The sequence below is a fragment of the Thamnophis sirtalis genome, unplaced genomic scaffold, assembly GCF_051295495.1.
Source record: "Thamnophis sirtalis isolate CommonGarterSnake01/CBP01778 unplaced genomic scaffold, rThaSir2_p1.2 scaffold_3, whole genome shotgun sequence".
Taxonomy (NCBI): domain Eukaryota; kingdom Metazoa; phylum Chordata; class Lepidosauria; order Squamata; family Natricidae; genus Thamnophis; species Thamnophis sirtalis.
In genome coordinates this window covers 106,291,184-106,310,763 of record NW_028261383.1, presented here as the reverse complement: position 1 = coordinate 106,310,763, position 19,580 = coordinate 106,291,184, and the positions used below count along the sequence as shown (strand labels likewise).

The following is a 19,580-nucleotide window of genomic DNA, read 5'->3' as shown; positions in this document are numbered from 1 at the left end:
TATGAAAGCCATCAACTGAAATATAGCCTCAATTCCCTAAAGATGAAAAACCTGAAACTCTACAACCTTGCCTGATATATCAAGAGTGTATTTGTCTCTGGATAAAAGAAAAGAGAATTATTGGGATCTTTTTACTGTATGTTTCTGAAATGTCAGATTTTCCATTGAGAATTCATGGCCTTGACACTTGAGATATTGTTAGCAAAAGTGTGATTGAAAAAAGTTGTCATCTCTCTTTTGATCTTTCAACATGACTTAGGATGTATTGGAAAAGAAATGAATGCAGGCACAGAAGAATAAGCAATTCTGTTCCATCAGTTATTAAAAAAGGTTTGTTTATCAAGAACGCTATAAGAAGAGCACCACTACAGAGAAGTTCTATGATCATGTATGGGTTTTTGCACTTCCTAGAAATATCAGAATCCTATACACCAGTTTGTGTACTTTATATACATTCCGTAAGCAGCATGAAATTATTCACATTTGCATAGTAAGCTAGTCCTGAACTTTAGTATGATTTCAAAATCAGTTTAAAATAAAGATCGCAATTGTGTTGTGCAGGGATTATATTCTCCTTTCTTTTGTCACAATATGTATCCACTATGCATTAAATTGAATACCAGAACTTTACATACATTTCCTAATTTATTCCATTTGTATTCAAGTCAGACATAAAGCTCAGAAGGCATTCTCTTGAGAAATGTGATTATATTATTTGGTAATTAGCCTTTTACATTAATATCATCTGAACATTTGGGGAAAAAAACCCTAAGTATAAAATCATTAACACAGTCCAACAGTTCAGAAAGCCTAGGAACAAATCACAGTAATTTAAAATATTATTGCTCTATTTAACTGAGGCATGACTGAATTGGAATTGGCACAAAGTGACATTTAAAAGGACCAACATTACAGTAGTTTATTACAAGTTAATGTGAAGACTAGTACAAAATGAGAGAAGAATGTGAAATAATGGGGTATTACCTGTACAGACGTATTCTTTTTTCTGAACATCAGCTACATTGAACCCTCTCAGGTGAACAGGTGCCATGCAGAAGGTGAATTGTCCAACCGATCGCCTCTGGCGCAGCCAATCTGAAAGCCATGCCAGGTGACAATCGCAGTATAAATAATTGGAATGAAGCCGCCTACAAATGGATAGAGCAAAAGGAAGGTCAGGCTTGCATTCCTCCTTATCGAAAAGGAGACAATACCATTAAGAGCCTTTCAAAAAATATGCACTGCTTTTGTGAATCAAAGAAACTGACGATAGAACAACTGGAACTTGTATGGCACATAAGTAAGTTCATCATGACTGAACTCTGATAACAGGAGCTTTACTTTTGCTTCCTTGTTTAAAAAAATGGGTAAGGAAAGTTAGCAAAAAGATGACATTCTTAAAAGGTGACAAGATATTTTTTGTGTGCTGAAAACAGAAGTGAAGACAAACATTTGAATTCTTCCTTTGTCTCACACTCTACCCAATCCTTTGATTTTTTTCTCAGAGGCCTGGGAACTTTTGAATCATTACGGGAAGTGTGCAAAGAGCTGCACAAAATTATCAAAAATACCCTTGCTTATTTGTTGTTACTCACAGGACCCTAACTATATGCCATCCAGATTAAATCTTTCCCTTTTCTATGCATAATATTAAAAAGGTACAAGGATGGGTACAGGAACTGGGTATGTCTAGTTTAATGAAAAGAAGGACTAGGGGAGACATGATATATCAGGGGTTGCCACAAAGAAGAGGGAGTCAAACTATTCTTCAAAGGACTGAGGGCAGAACAAGAAGCAATGGGTGGAAACTAATCAAGGAGAGAAACAACTCAGAACTGAGAAGAAATTTCCTGACAGTTAGAACAATTAATCAGTGTAACAGCTTGCCTCCAGAAGTTGTGAATGCCCCAACACTGGAAGTCTTTAAGAAGACGTTGGATAGCCATTTATCTGATATGGTATAGGGTTTCCTGCCTAGGCAGGGGGTTGGACTAGAAGACCTCCAAGGTCCCTTCGAACTCTGCTATTGTATTGTATTGGGCCTCATGTTTTAACAACTTCTTACTTACAGAATATAAATGACATTTTGATATTGTAGCCCTTTTGTCTTGTAAAATTGCACTCAGTTTGTCACATTGTCTATAAAAAAGTTCTGTTAAAAAAAACAAAGTAGCTTGAAAGTGCAAATAAACTATCAAATATTTCATTTCTACTCTATGAGTCATGACAAGCAGGCATTAAAAGCACAGTTCCCATGACAATGCTGCCATTTCTTTTGGACAGGGTTAAACAAAGCCATCATTCTGACAGACTAACATTACATAGATCGCTGACAAACATAAAGTGCTGTAAAACATAGCCCGATCCATCCACAAAATAAATTAATCATTTCAAAGATCTTTATGCCAGGCCACTGCTGTTGAGTTCAGCAGCGGTGCCTAAACTGACAGTCTCTAGATTTGTATGTTTGCTGATGGCCTGCAGGCATATATTTTTTTCCTGGGAAGCTTCCAAAATTTATGTCCTTGCTAGGCTCAATAAAGTCTGAGGTCCTGACTGGCAAGGCAAAGTATGTCAGCTAGCTAGCTGTAAAAAAAAAATGAAGTTAGATTTTTCTTTATCTTTTCACTGTCATCTAACAGTTATCCATAATATTAAGCTCAAATAGTAGTACCACTACAGCACACCCACTATAAAAATCCTATATATCTGTTTATGAAAGACAAGACAAGCTCTGGAGAGAATGGGAAAAGACTAGTCCCTGAGATTCACATTCAAACTTAGTGGTTTTTTTTAAAAAAAAATAAAAATATTTAGCAGCTACTGAGCCAATTAACAGTACAAACTATGCATATTTACTGTAATTGATCTGCTTTAAATAATGGATTTATTACTCAGACCAGAGTTATTATACTTGTCAGTAATGAACACTGAATGCATTTATCTGGCAGTTCTCTAGTTATATAAAACTAGTATGATTTTTATTTAATTTTTTTAGCATTTTTCTTTCTCTATGCTCAGTACCCAGGCTGCATTCTTGGTTTTAAGCCATATCATTTCTGTTGGAATTCTGCAACATATTGAGTGCATTTAGAAAGTTTCCCTTGAGACCAACCAGTGGAAAACAATCTGTAAAGCTTTAACTATCTTGTAGAAATATAAAACTATAATAAGGAGCAACTGGAAAAGACTTCTCCAATATATGTGTACTAGAATTGTTTGGGTTTCTTTTAATCATCAGACGAGGACATTATAATATTTCTGCAGTCATTCATTACGGCAAATACAACAGGGAAGTCAATATTAATAAAATGAGACAAAATGAATGAAGGTTAATAAATTCTATAAATATAGCTTTCTCATGGAAATGAAAGCAGATCAATGCACAGCAATTCTTATTAGTTCTAAATGAGGATATTTAAACAAACCCATAAAACAAAACAACAACAAAATAAATTAGAAAAGCCATAGAATAATAGATTAATCATAGCAAGACACATGTATTGTGTTGCAATGTTATTATACAGTTTTCTTTAATTTCAAATGAGCTTGAAATTAAATAAAGTATTGTATCTTCCAGCCCAGCCATAATGATGTATTTCTTAAAACATGAAAGATTGAAATTGATGGTAAAATGTGACATTAAATGGAAATATTATTAGCCACATCTTTTTTGTTTGTTTGTTTTGGTTTTGGTCTGATGAACACTATAGACTGCAACAAAATAGATGAAACCTAAAATGAAAAATCTAACCTTTTTATTATCATTCAGGTCTTACAATTTTCATTAAGAGAAAGATTGCTAAGAAGCTTCATAAATTATTTGACAGCATACATGTATTCAAAGAGCCCTTTTAAAATGAATGTGACTGTATTTATAGCAAACAAAAGATGAATGAATATAGTTTGTAATTTCTAAAGGTGTATATTTAGTTACAGCCTAAATTAAATTTCTAGAATATCCCTTTGTGTCAGCATTCAAGTTTCATAAAATGTAATTGTTAACATTCAATATAAAAATTCTCTTTGAAATCCCATTAATGGTTTCCCTCTCTGTTTTCTCCTTTAATTACAGTAAAAGGGAATTAGTCAATATAAGTCTCCAGGGAACGACATACAAGGCTACCTTTTAAATTAAACTAAAAGGAAAATGGCAGAAGACCTTATCAGCTTATCACATTTACTGATCGATTTGAAACAGCCAAGATAAAGCTTAGAATATTTTTATGAAAATTCACCAAAATATAAACACCTTTTAATTAATAAAAACTCATATGATGCCCAAACCTGTACTTCTATTTCTTGAAATGTTTCTCCTTTGTAAAAAAAAAAAAAAAGTTTATTTTTTTATTTGGAGTGGAAGGGTGTTTTAGAACTTAATTTATTTCTGTAAGAAGGGTAGCGTAAACAGTGCTATTATCTCTGCTTCTCTTTTTGACAAAACTCAGTGAGAACAGCTCTCTCTAGGCAGCTTTCCTGTAAGATTTAATTCAAATAGGGATATCCATGGACCCTGAAGATCATTGACTCATTGGGTACTGCAGTATATGATCTCTTCCTCCCTCTCTTTCTCTCCCCTCTCTTTCTCCCTCCATCCCCCTCTCTCCATCTCTCTGTATCTCCCCCACCCCGCAGATTAAAAAAAAATCACATCATCTATGTGAATTTCACCAAACTAGACTTTTACCCTCTCTTAGAAGAAAAATGAAACACTGAATGATTGGGAAACAAAAAGCCCGAAGAATGTTTCTGCATGGCAGTAATTACTTCATGTACTGTCTAAAACCAAATTAAAGTCGGAGATATTATGGAAAATAAGAGCCATGATATCTCATTGATAGTACTAATGCTACGATATCTATAAGAAGATTCCACCTGCACAATTTGTAATGCTCTAAACTGGAAAGACCATTAGAAATAAAAGGGGAGGATATTCTTGCAATTTTTTCACTTAAGAGACAGGCTACAAAAAGCAGCCCCTTATTGATATTAGTGGACTGACATGTATTCTGACAGATACTATTTAACTTCAAGCTTCATAAATCTGTAATAGAAGAATTCATTATTAAATGTGTGAAGAGAAATAGTCTAAAACAAGAGTTGCTGTTAATATGTAACGGAACCACAGAGGAGATCTCAACACTGTTAAAATTAAATGGTACCAATATTTAATTCCAAATATAATTTACAAGCAATAAAAATGAAAGGCATTCAAATATGAATCGTGAATGTATTCAAGGGAATAAGAAAATAGCTTTCCCCTTGAGGCACTCTTGGCCTCTTTTACTTTATGTACTGGTATGTTCAAACAATGTTGGCAACCTTCAAAGCAGCTATGCTGTATCTTTGAAGGAGAAGATACTTAGAACAAAAGGTTCAGAGGTGCTTGTTGTTTCACAAAGCACTGCTCCAAATAGTTTGTGCAGACCTAGTTATTCTCAGCTGTGTGTTCACATTTGTGTTAAGTTGTAAAATTCACTCTATATGGCTAAAAAGAATATCTGGGAGGTGCATCTGGTGCATGAGAGGTAAAGAAAGATTTAGCGTTTCTGAGTGACAATAGGTCAGCATTTCTTTGGTTAGGATGAATTCTAATTTATTTTCCTAGACAATCATATTAAGCCATAATGTGATTTCTTTGTTTTGTGCTTAATGCTATTGATAAAGCAGCCCCCAATTTGGTACATTTCAAATAAACCATGTGTTATTGTGAACTGTGGACCGAGCCAATGCAACCACATAAACAAAATAAAAAGAAATACAGATTTAAGTGTTGATTTAGCTATGTATTTTTACCATAGTCCTCATACTTCATCATCAACATTGCAATAATATTTATATTGCAGCTATTTATAATTTATTTTTTTACTGTTTTTCTAGCATCTTCAAGTCAGTGTTGACACCTGGTAACTGCCTGGACTTTCAGATTTTAAATTTTTTTTGCCACTGCCTGTTTCCTAGATGGAAAGGGAGGGATTGGCCCTAGGTGATACAGTTTATTGTATAATTAAAGCAGGACTAGAACTCCTGGCCTTCTAGTTTCTAGCCAGATGCTTTAACCACTACATCAAAGTGGGTGTTCATATTATAGCTGGCTACATATTTATTTATTTGTTTATTTATTATTAAAATTTATATGCCGCCTAATCCCGAAGGACTCCAGGCGGCTTACAAAAGAAGGAAGAGAAGAAAAAAAATAAGAAAAAGACAGTTTAAAATCACAACACATGCATTCGTTCTAATCAGGGCTGGACCTCAACAATGAGGTCAACAGCCCCAGGCCTGCTGGAACAGCCAGGTTTTAATAGCTTTCCTGAAGGCCATGAGAGTGGGTAAGGTCCGGATTTCTGGGGGTAGCTGATTCCAAAGGATCGGAGCAGCCACAGAGAAGGCTCTCCTCCGGGGGCCCGCCAGCCGACACTGTCTGGCTGATGGCATCTGAAGAAGGCCCAATCTGTGGGATCTTACCGGCTGCTGGGAGGTATGTGGCAGTAGGCGGTCTCGCATATAAAGATTGTAAAGGGAGTTGAAAATAATGCAATGCTTCTGAGCATTGAAAACCCTGTGTTTGGGTTTTAGATTCTGAGTAGAGTTCCACTCAGGGAATACTTCATCCAGCAAGACCAGAGGGAAGGCAGAAAATTCCACCAGTCCTTACTTTACAGCTATTTGATGGTTTGAGAGTCTCCATATCGTACGTGGGCTGAAAAGATCCATGCAACCATTAGATACCAGCAAAAAGCTAGCCTTTGTGGTGATTAGATGGTTGTGCAGACTTTTGAAGCCAAGATGTAGTCCTATTTTTTAGAACAGTGGTGGTGGAAGACCTGAAGGAGGAAAAGGATGCAGAATAATTGTTGTTACCCCTTCTGCTCCTTTTTACAAACCTATCCTCTAATATTTTTCCACATGGCTTCTTCCAAACAACAGTTCATCAACTGTTGAAAATACTGGCCTTGTACAAAGCAAGTCCTCCACATTTTGACATGATGGTCTTGGCTTCTCTGGAAAAACAAAAATGTTGAGTAACATCTACCTACAATGGTAGATCCAGTTTTCTTCCACTAATCACTCCCATCTCTAGTTAGGTTTCTCCATGCAATCTATGCTTTAAAAAGGGGTAACAAAAGAACAGCATTTTTCTCTGACGCAGCTATTACATTGCCTTTGTTTTAATCAATGAATCAAGACACAAAGACCGCTGTACCCATATATGTCAGTCGAAGCTGTGAGTGATTCATGATTCAGTACTTACAAGGTTCTGATCTTTGGCATATGGTTGAAGCTGGTGAGAGGGATGCGTGAGATGTTGTTGTTATTGAGGGTACTATAAAGAAAGGAAAACAAACACAGATGGCATCAGTTGCAATATTAAGACAGTGCTATTTATGGAACCAGCCTTAATCTGTTAAAAGAAAGCAACATATGAACAACTGAAGCAGATTTAGAAAGGCATTTATCTTGTAAATAACAATAACTACATACAGATACATGCAAACAAAAAAGCTCAGAGTATCTCAAGCACAACACACAATGACTAACTTTTGATTAAAATAAAGTACTCTTCATTTGAGTGACTGTAATGCATGTAATGTAAATATAATATACTACCAATAACAAAAGTGAATTGTAAAGAAAGAAAACAGAATCAGTATATGTTCTGTTTCTAAACTCTATATACTAAGCCTATGACCAAAGGAGATGTAACTTTGGAATCTTCTCCATCCCCACCTCTGTACTGAATTGTCAGTCATAAACTAATTATTTGCTTTCCTTTATTGGGTCTGTATCTCTTGAATATCAGTGGCTGAGGAACACAAGTAGGAGGGGTGAGGATTTGCTAGTGGACTTCTCCAAGGCACTTGGTTAACCACTGTGGATAGTACTCTGTATAAAGATCTTTAACTGAATAAACAACACTCTTTTTATGTTCTTACTATACTAAGGACTACTGTAATAACAAATCAGAGAGAGATCAAGTGGAGTAGGCTAATAATTGAAGATAAACATTATAATTAAGATACAAATCATGTAGTTATCCTTGTGTAAAGGCTAAAAGACATTCTTTTGTGTTTCCAATTAGAAGTCTAGCCTCATATGAATTGCATTGCATTGCCAACAAATGTTTAATTTGTAATCCTGTAATCATTTTTTTCCAACAGTGACCAAAAGAAACAAACGTATGAGTATCCAAGATATAATATTTAGAGGCAGACTGCATCTGACTAGAAGAGTCTGTTTGAAAGTGCACTTCAACAGTATTCTGGGAGAATGTAATGTAAGTGGAACAATTAAGTGTAGTCTTCATATTTAGGAAAGCAATAAAGGAAAACGTTTAAGATAAACCATCAATTGAACAATTGTTCTGTGTTAAACATCAGATTATTTAATTAAAATATCTTTATTAACAAGAGATTTTCACTCCAATTACATTTATATAATAAATTTCCTGATAGTTGTAATGTATTCTTTGAATATCATTTTTCCTTTATTGGCTTTTGCGCAACCACATATAAATGAGTGTGAAAATATCCAAAAATGGGCATCAAAATAGAAAAGTTCCTGTTTTAATTCAATCACCTATAGAAGATTAGTAAAACCAAAGCCACCCACCTGGTATAGATTATTTAATGTTATAAGCCATCATCAATAATTTTTCATTAATAATCCTTATTTATAACTCATATACAAGAAATCAGAGAGGTTACAAGTACACACTTTAGCATTGCCAGTTAAGTAAGAGGGTTGGAAAAATATGGGAGAAGTAGAATATTTCATAGTGTTCATAATTCAATGTAAGGAAGCTTAGTATATTAATGATTCTTTGGATGTATTTTCTTGTCAATACAGATATCTTTATTTTACCAGATAATACTACTAGCAATTGCAGGTGATCTCAAAATAGCTAATAATATTGAAGATATTACCTAAATATCTGCAAGAAGACAACCAAACTCAATCAGCACTAAGAAACATTAGGGCCTTTATAAAATAAATATTATAAGGCGTTTTAAAATTGAAAGTGTTCAATAGAAACAAGAATAAGAAAATTTCAGGAGGGGAATAGAAGTTTTGAGCACTTATGAAAGATAATCTATAACAAAATTACATAAAGATTTATGAGTGCTAAACAGAACCATAATAACTGTAAGAGAATATTCATAAACTTGTATAAAACAAAGGATCCAGAGCAAGGTGAAATTCACCTTAATAAATTACTGAACCTCCATTGTTAAAGATGCCTAGAGTAAGCTTTTGAATAAATTTGAGTCAATAAAACAATAACTTTGTATTTATATTTTTATTGTATAATAGTCTGCTATTATAAAGCAAGTGCTATAAATACAACCAAGGAAGAAATTATTATTTTTATTTAAAATAGATCTTTGAAAGATTACACCTGAACAAACAATTAGGTTCCCACTTATCCTAAAAAAATAATAATACTAAATCAGTAAAAGTTGTTAAACTTCCTGGCCCTGATGTGTGGTATAAGACAGAAGTCAGTATGTGAGGTATTGCCCCAGTATTATTGGAGATCTTTTATGGTGCCCTTTAATGGTGCTCTTTCCATGAGACTTATACAGTATAACTCTGTTGTTTGCCACCCAGAGTTGTTTGTAATGAGATGGCAGCTATATAAATGTGCTAAATAAATAAATAACTGTAATTGGAAGACTGGTAACCGTACTACTGATTTTTTTGTTTGTTTTATCTCAAAACTTTCACAAACCCATGTGGCTCATATTTAGTCATCTCCTGATTGGATTATTGCAAGGCACTCTACATGGAACTGCTCTTGAAAACCTTTTGGCACCCCAAACTTGTCCATGCACATAATTCTGGGTACCTCACCATTTGCCTGAATAACAATACTATAATTCAGGCAAATGGTGAGGTACCCAGAACCTGCAACATACCCAGACCTGCAACATACCGTCAAGGATATCTGCCTGTCTCACTTGAGTAGACAAGAGCTATATTCCAAATCCATTTTCTTCAATGCTGTCATCTGATAGGACCTTGGAGGCATGCCTTCTCTCTAGTTCCACCAAACTTTTATAAAACCTTCCACTTGAGAGTCAAATTATAGTGATGAGGATCTGATTCTTACTTCAAGCATTGGGATAGGATAGGAGTTGAATCAGAAGATTAAGAGGTTGATTGGTGTGGCACCTTGTGGGATAGGTTATTTATTATTATACAATTGTATCACAGCGGCCAGTTGTTTCGCCGGATTTAGCATTGGTTACTAGTCGGGCCCCACCCAGGGGCCTAGGATTATTATTATTATTATTATTATTATTATTATTATTATTATTATTATTATTAATGTTATTGTTGTTGTTGTTATTGTTGTTGTCTTTATTGAGTGTTATGACTCACCCAGGATTGCAATGTGAAAGCTATATAATTTTTTAAAATATTATTTTTTAAAAAACCCATCCTTGGTCATTAACCCATAATTCTTCTAAGGCCATTTCAGTTATCTTCATAATCACTCCCATTTCCCTTATCTATTGTCATTCCATTCTTCTACTTCTTCCTAGTCATGTCAAGCATGATTTCCTATGCTTCTCTCAACTTTGCCAAAACTAATAAAAATATTACATCTTGGTGAGCAAATGACTAACAGTGAAAGATTGAAAGACAAGTATATTTACATAAAGTTGCCAGTGAAAACATCAGGACTGATTCCCAGGGAGTGAATAAACTGTCAAAATTGCACCACTAAATATAATTAAAAGGAACATGACAATTCCATTTCTCTTAGATGGATAAAGCAACACAAACAAGTCTAAGCCATCCAGGGGTAATATAGTTGAGTGTTACAGCTTTCTACCATAATTATAAACATGTTATGACATATTATAGTCTTTGAGAATTATTCCATGTCATGGTCAAAAATTAAATTTTTCAGCAGCAATATCAAGGAATCAAGATAAGATTATTTTCTTTGCCTATATTAAACTATGTGAGAATTGACAATAATCATACAAGATTGATATTGTGTTGAAAGAAGTTTACAATGACTTTGTAGTATCATACAAAGGTCTGTTAATAATGATTTCATATGGTTCTAATTTATGATGCAAATAGCTCTATTTCCTCTTGAAGGAATGATATGTTCAAAGCTTTTACTCAAAGGAAATGTCTCTGAATCAATAAAATATGTACAATTTACTCTTCATATACCAGTTTTGAACAGAAAGATATTTTATAACTCCTTCCTATCCAAGGAGTTGGGTAAGAGTTAAAGAAAGACTTGTTTCATGAATATAACAGAATCAAATTTTCTGTTGCATTTTATTTCTGAAGCCGATTACCCCAAACAACTAATCAAATTGACAAATGATATGGTAGATTAAATTTTTGATTAGTGCTTGTTCAGCACTAATGAGCATCTACCATAATTACCAAAGAGCTGTTATCCATTCAAGCCCCTGGATAATAAGCACTAGGACTGTATATGGCATTTGGCTCTACTACAACCATCAGCAACATTTTAATCTGTAAAGGAATACAAGCACTGGCAGAACAGAAATAATACACAGTCTATGCATCTTTATTTACTTTCGAATAAGTCATTTGTAAATGTGAGAGGGTGTGTGCACTCACTTATTACCTGTCATATTTAGAAATAAGTCTAATGCAAGCTCTTCTCTGAGGAAAAAGAAGTGATAGAACGTATTTGTTTTAGTTAGGTGAAAGGGAACATTTATGTATCATTTGTTAAAAGCTAAATAATTGGTTCAAATATGCTTGTGTTAATACAAGCTTTGTGTTTTGCTTAGAACACCAAAAAACAAACTTATCATATATTCAAGCTTAAGCAGTTTAAGATAATTTACTTTAATATGACCATATTATTTGTGTGTTCATAGATTTGACACTTTTTAAGTTTCTCTGCAGGTCTATTACCACTGACAGTGGCCAAAGAAGGAACCAATTTTTTCTCTCCTCTATATATTAAAGATACCTGAACACTTTTATTTGACAATTCACCCATTGTTTATAATATAAAAGAGTGAATGATTTAAAACAAGTTCTACTACCTACGAATCATCTTACAAGATAAATAAATCCGCAATCAATGTAACTTGATTATATTATAATTTAATTCCTTAATATGATAGGAAACTGATGATTTCACTGCTTTATCTAGTTGTAAGATTTTATTTCCTAATTATATCACAAACAGAATTTGGAGTCACACATGTGTATCTATCTATCTATCTATCTATCTATCTATCTATCTATCTATCTATCTATCTATCTCTCTCTATCTATCTATCTATCTATCTATCTATCTCTATATCTATATCTATCTATCTATCTATCTATCTATCTATCTATCTATCTATCTATCTATCTATCTATCTATCTATCTATCTATCTATCTAATTCTTTGAGATTTTGAGAACATCCTTGCTAAATTATTTCAAAGTTGTAAAATATATTATTTTATCATTCATTCCTATTAATGATGAATTTTTAAAACAAATTGCCTTCAGTTTTGATTTGATAACTATAAAATATTGGATTAAATCTGCCTTTCTAAATACATTTGGAATACAGACTGCTTCTGTATAGTTATTATAAAAACTTCAAAGCCATGCTTGTGAAGTCACAACAAACTCACTTATTACTTTTATCTCAATATTGTCATATTTCTTGAAAAACTGAACCTGAATTTAACTCCCACCCAAAAGAGTAAATAACAGTTATAAACAATGACATCCACTGCAATGTCCAGCTTTTATGTCAACTTGTGCTGAAAACCATTCCAGCTGATGTCCTTGCCCATCTATTAGATTGTAAGTATTTGTATGCATGCATGTACATTCACATATATACCTTCCAGAAATAGTCTTTGGAGATTCTCAATCATCTAGATTATGGTTGTTACAAAGGTTGTTACAAAGATGCTTTTTTTAAAAAGGTAACTCAACTTTCTTCACTTGCCTCCAGACGTTCTAAATATTTCAACACTGGAAATTTTTAAGAAGAGATTGGATAGCCATTTGTCTGAGATGGTACAGGGTTTCCTGCTTAAGCAGGTGGTTGGACTAGAAGACCTCCAAGGTCCCTTCCAATTCTGTTATTCCATTCTTGGTTGTTGTTGTTTTTTGCTTTGAAAATGTTTCACTTCTTATCCAAGAAGCTTCTTTTCAGAGGGAAAAAAACCCCAAGAAAGTCCAAAGGTCTTTTGGAAAAAGCACCTTTGGGAATTCCAGAAATACATTCCAAGGACAAAATTGACAGAAAGATAAAAAGCATGAGAGAGTTATTATTAGGAGCCTGAATTAATGAACAAAGGACTCCTCATTGAATGGTCATAATCTATCTTGTTGATCCAGCATGAGTTGGTAAATAACTATTTTTCAATGTCCACTCTAGAGATAAAAGAGAATGACCCCAGGTGGCTTCTGTATCTATGGGAGGTCTAGAACTAGGACATCATATAAATTTAATAAATAAAATATATATTTCCCTCACTCCTATTTTAACTATTTCCAATACTGGTTAACATTGTCTTTTTTTCCACACAAACAAAAAACCATGGAATACATGCTCCGATTCCCATCTCTCCTTCCAAGAAAAGAAGGAAGAAAAAAACCTGAAGAAAAATATATGCTGGTGATTGGGATAACTAAGAGAGAAAGAGGGAAGGGAGGAAACAAAATGGGAAAGAGAGTGAGCAAAAAATTAGAGAAGGGCAAGGGGAGAGGAACAGCAACAGATATGGAAGGTAAGAAAAGAAGAACAAAGTTCTCTTCAAATGTTACAGAAACAATGTATTTAACCAGGCTAATGTTCAAAGATATCCAGCAATATTGCAACACTGATGTCTGATGTCACATATTTTTCTTTGTCATTTCTTTCTTTGCAATATTTTCTTAAACTGTATCACTGAATAGGAAGTAACCTGTTCCCGTGATGATTCAGATAATTGTTTAGGGAAATGTTTTACTCTCAGTTCAAATTGTGATTTTACAACTTTGTATTGATGTTATTTTTGTCAGTTTATTTATTTATGTTATGCACACATAATGAACAAAACTATGTATAATCTTTTTCCAAAAACAAAGTGTTTTATTCCATGATTTCACCTATTACCAAAACAAGGTTGTCATTTTAGTTAGTGGAATTTGATATTAGAAACAGTAGCAATTTTTTGTATACTTCAACCAAGATAGTAATGTCGAAAAAAACAAAAGAAGTCAGGAGAACAAAATGTAAAAAAAGACCTAATCATGTGCAAAGACAAAGCTGGGAATCTAAGATGGGAATATCCAAAATATGACATAAAATTTAGGAACCAACAGACTACAGAAATGGGAAGAAATTGAAAAAAGGGAATTATCTTATTTTTACTAGTTATTATTTCATAATTCCCAAAGGAACAGACACCAAATTATATCCCAAACTGCTTAGTTGATGCCTTTTAGCTGAATTTTAATTAATTTGACATTTTAATTTAGTAGTAAAGTAGTAAATTTAATTTAGTAGTAAAGTAGCAATAGCAGGATTTTTTATCTCAACTTGTTATACCAAGTTGACAGACTATTAGTGCTCGTCTTAAATAATATTAGTATTAAAATGAATTTAAGTGTAACTTAAACCCAAAATAAAAACATTAACTTACTTTTATTGCAGTTTAACACGGTCTATCTTTCCCCAAGTTGCAACATTTTTGTTTGTAAAAATATTGCCATAATAATAACAATGATAAAAAAACCTTATCACCCATTTAGAATTAGACGAGAAAGAGGGGGAAAAAGTTGTGAAAAAAGATTCATATAGTAAGATTATTTTATAGAAAAAAACAATAATTTCAATATTTTGATAGTTTTCATTAAGATCCAAATGACTAAATGATTTTATATACAGAACTAGAACACGTTACAACAACGGTCCAAGTTTCTTTACTTGGGTCTTAAATTCATAGATTTAATGATACACATTCTTTTGAGATCATGGCACTTACTTTTTTTGGGAATATATTGCATTCATATAATAGTCATGGTAATAAAACTGCTATTAGTTGCATCCTTATAAGCAACATGCATTTCTCACATAATGTCTTCAATGAAAATGGTTCAAGCACAGCAATATTTTTCCCCACAAATATTTCACTATCAATGTCTCACATGTTTTCTTTTTATATATAACAGTATTTGTTACACTTCTTTGTTGACATAGAGGCTTTCCACTGATATATCTAATAACTTGGGTGAATTACAGTTTTATCATAATCCTTGCATTAAAAGATAGACAACACAGTAGTTCAAGTGTAATTTCTTTTTTAAATAATGCAAGTATAAACCTATATTTGATTGAGTACATGTTTTGGATCTTAATTTAATACCCTCGTAACAGGATTGAATACACGATTTTCTTTCTTGTCAGATTTTTGAGAAAAATTCAAAAATACACAAAAGGTACCTGCTTCTTTTAGATAAACATTTTCAAAGCTTCAACCAAAATAGCAATTGCTTGCTGATGATGTATGTTCTTTGATCCTTTGAGTACAATGGAAATTCCATTAAGAACAAGCTAAGTTTCCCATACAATCTGAGTGTCTTAATTTTTGAGTGTGTAAAAATACAAAAGGGTAGAGCGAGGCATGTAGACATTTTATTAACTTTTCTTTTAATAAATGAAAGTAGATTGAGAGTCATAAAACCATCTTGAAAATAGAGGTCTTCGAAGTTATAATCTTTTCAATCATAAAACTATGTGAAATTCTGTCTACCAATATTTAATGGCATCCCTTGAGAGAAACAATACGTACAATTTTACTAATTATGAAATCCTGTACAAATAAGGTTATAGTTCATCTTATGAGTCCACCTAAGTAGCACAGACTTAAAACCTAGAATGTATCTATTATCATTACTTGAAGAACGTGTATTTCCAGCCAATTAATTTTTAATGTAATCAAATTAATTGAAATTTAGAACATATTCTTTATTTCTTCAGTGCAACTTTTTTGCATCTGAAGCCCATGCCAGTATAGGAATAACAAACGTAGATCCACTAGATGTTTCAAATGCAATCTGACAGACAGGGATTGGAATTGAATATCAGGAAAGCCTAATTGAGACTACAGAATTTAAATTGTTTTAAATTCAAAAAAAGTAATTTGTAGAAGAAGAAACAATCAATCTCCTGCTGTAGAAAGCTGTCAAAGTACACTTACCTTTGACTTTTCTTAAAGTAATAGGAATTGAGGGTAATGCACAGTTATTACAGCCCAGAGTTGCTGGGATTCACCAGGGTAAAAATTTAATAAAATAAAATAAAAAGTTATTGAATAAGAAATCGAAATGGTTAAGCTATGCAAAACATATTAGTTTCTATGCAGGCTGTTAAAAGACACATTTTATAATTTTAGAAAGATCAAAACACTCATAAAATATATTTTAAGCATACTAGCTCTACCACTAATTTTCTAACCCTGCTGATAGGAAGTTGTGGAAACAAGTTGGTTCATTTTTGGCAAAAGAAAGCAAAAATGGTTTGAAGACCTATTCAGAGATCTTTTGACCACAGCAGTGAAGATATTTTCCTTCTTCCAAAGCTAGTATTGTTCTAGCTCCTATCTTAATCAAGTGTCGCATTGCGGCATATAATATACTCCTAATTTTATCTTTATAATTTGAACATGACCACTAGGGGTCTTGAATGGCAGGGAATGAAGATCTAAAGCATACGTAGTCGCTATTTAATATAATGTGAAGTCATGGAAATTACTTTTCAATCCTGTTTTTTGCTTATTACAACTATGAGAAGAAATATACTCAAGAGAGGTGCTGCAAGATGCCAGGAAACATCTAGCTCTCATTTACTTTTGCAAAGGAAGAAAGGAAATGATCTTGTTGCCCCCATAACCAAATATTTTAGAAATGACGTTTACTTCTCCAAATCCTTGCCATTTGTTAACATGAAAGGAAGAGTGAATATAATTCATACACCAGCATTTGATGCTTTTAGATTCAAAGGAGCTAAAAATGTAGATGTAGCTAGTGAGTCTCTATAAAAAAAGCTAATGATTTTAAGATAACAATATTTGCATTAAAAATATTTTTAGAAATCAAATTGACATGAGTGTCTGGAATGCATGCAAACTTCACAAATTGGTAACTAATGGTGAGTAAAACATTCCAAACATTAAAGGAGTTAACTCAAACCTATCTATATTCTCATCATTTCAGATCATTCTGCAGATTATTATTTATATAGTCTCAAAACAGTGATTCATTTAAGAAGGAAAATTATTTTCATTCCCATCACCATATATGCAGTATATCTAAAAGATTGTTCTATACCTCCAGAACAAAACATCATAAAGCTTCTTGCAAAAACTGAACCAATCAAATTACTTGAACTCAACATGGCATCTGAACATGGATCCCACATAGTCAACCTTACTCACAGTAGATTACTTTGACCCTCTTAAGAACAATAGTTTTATAATAGATTATCAAATCTACTAATACATAAAAAAAAATGTTAAAGTCAAAATGTAGTTCAGTTCTTTTCCAAAAAATGTAGTTGTTGAATTAGCTGCCTTAAGTTTTCAACCCTGGTAGAAGAAAGACTTTTCCAGATTTTTATTTTGCAATAGTTAGTCTACATTCTTAACCACTAAACAATATATCACAAAACTAAAAAAATGGAAATATAAATGTTGAATACTTACTGTGTTCCATTTGTGTTACGTTCCCAAAAAAGATTTAGAGAAAAGCATAAATAAATTAGAGTTAATCTAACAATACTGCTCCCTCTCTAGTAATACTCCAAAAACATGAAAATAAGCTAAATATGATTTATCATGGATTTGATAAACATAGTTGGTTTGGCTTTAGAATACACATTTTTAATGGCTATAATATCACTAAAGGAAGTCTGTCCCATAAACTCAAATCAAAACTGATAAGTGCCTCACCTGAGTGCTAGCAATGCCAATGCAGGAAGAGGTGGCAAGAGATGGATCTTAAGATAACACAAACCCACCTGAATTACACCAAGACGCAAATAGGCAGCTTCCGCAGTTGGTGAAGAGATAAAATAAGCTCCCCTCCTCTAACCCCGCCCAGCAGGCTGGCAAACTCATTTTGGTTTGGCAGAAGCTGAGTGGTCTTCAAAGATGGTGTCATAGGGACCGCATTGCGGCAGTACATGCTCTACCGCATGGCCAAATGCAAATATGAAACTGATTAATGCAAGTACTTTACCAAAAATGATGAAAAGCGGACCTGGTGAATAATACCATGCACACCCTAAGAGACTAGAGGGCAGGAATACCTCCAGTTGGGAACTCTAAAACATGGCGGGATAATCTTCTCTATGAAAGGTCTTTCACTGTAGTCTTGTTTCTATTTGCTTAAACACTGAATCTATATATTTTATTAATATCCCAATTAGTTTTTGAAGACAAACAAATCATCTAGATTTTTAACTTGAGTAAAGTAAAAGTGTTAAATTCTTATTATAAGTAAAACTTCAGGGCAAAATCTGAATTAAGCAATAGGCAACCTACAGAAGATAGTATTCTATGATATAAATTAATGAATGAATATGAATATGATCAGAGAAATCAGTGGCCATTTTTTGAAATATGTCCACATTCTCTAGATATTTTATTATTATCATTATTAACAATGGTGGCCTTTCCCATTTTTATTGAAATTTGGGTCATTTCATTATTAATAAAGAAAACCTCATGAGGAAGGTCTGGATTTTTGATGGGATAAGAAAATAAGATTTTCATAAAAGAATTTGGACACCCCAACATAGATGGCTGGTACTGCAGTGTATTTTTCCCTAGACACCTAAAGTTCATCTCATAATATTTCATGCAAACTACACTGTACTGCAAATTTTACAAAATATAAGAATGAAAATAATTGCCATTATACTGAGGGCACTTTACCTGACAATGTTTTTAGTTCCCAGTAGCCTAAAAATTTCACTATATCCACTATATTTCTTTACACATTGAAAAATGAATTTTTAAAAGCTTCATGGCATTTTGAAAATAGTAGCACATGTGGCTGCTGATTAAGGGTCCAACCATTAGCTCAGAAGAAGCAGACTGCCTCACTAAGGGTCAATAAATTCAATTACTTAATGTACTATTGTAGTTTAACACTTCAAATATTTAGATTTTATTGATGCATCAAAATGCATTATAAATGCTTAAATGTAATCTATATTTATTTTTTAAAATGAATGATTAATGTTTATTGGAATGGTCAAATCTCAAATCACTATACATTGACATTGTGCTCACCATCAATAAAACTGTTATATTTTGCATTGAGGGTATCTGATTGCCACAATTTACAATTTTACAATGACAATTTAGGGAAGTAGAGGAAAACATTCTATGGATAGAAATTAAAAACTAGAAATAATTCCTAACAATTTGAGGCACTTTAAAGTACATCCATACTATTATTTGTTCCATGAAAAACAGAATTTGACATATTTACCCAACTTTTTCAGTTTCTTTTTAAAGTCTTAGATTAGATTTTTTTTTTTAAATGAGAAATATGACTACCTGATCT

The 19,580-nt window shown here is 32.9% G+C and overlaps 1 protein-coding gene across 2 annotated transcripts in view; it reads right to left on the bottom strand.

Annotated features, from left to right (window-relative positions):
* Positions 1–19,580, bottom strand: part of SLIT3 (slit guidance ligand 3) — a 501,863-nt gene that overhangs the window by 174,265 nt on the left and 308,018 nt on the right. The window contains exons 7-8 of one of the 2 annotated variants that reach the window (XM_087709668.1): positions 7,256–7,327; positions 985–1,148 (exon numbers count right to left, since the gene is read on the bottom strand). In XM_087709668.1, the coding sequence (XP_087565794.1) occupies positions 985–1,148; positions 7,256–7,327 (236 nt within the window). The remainder of the gene's footprint in view (positions 1–984; positions 1,149–7,255; positions 7,328–19,580) is intronic. The other variant, XM_087709669.1, reaches the window with a different exon arrangement.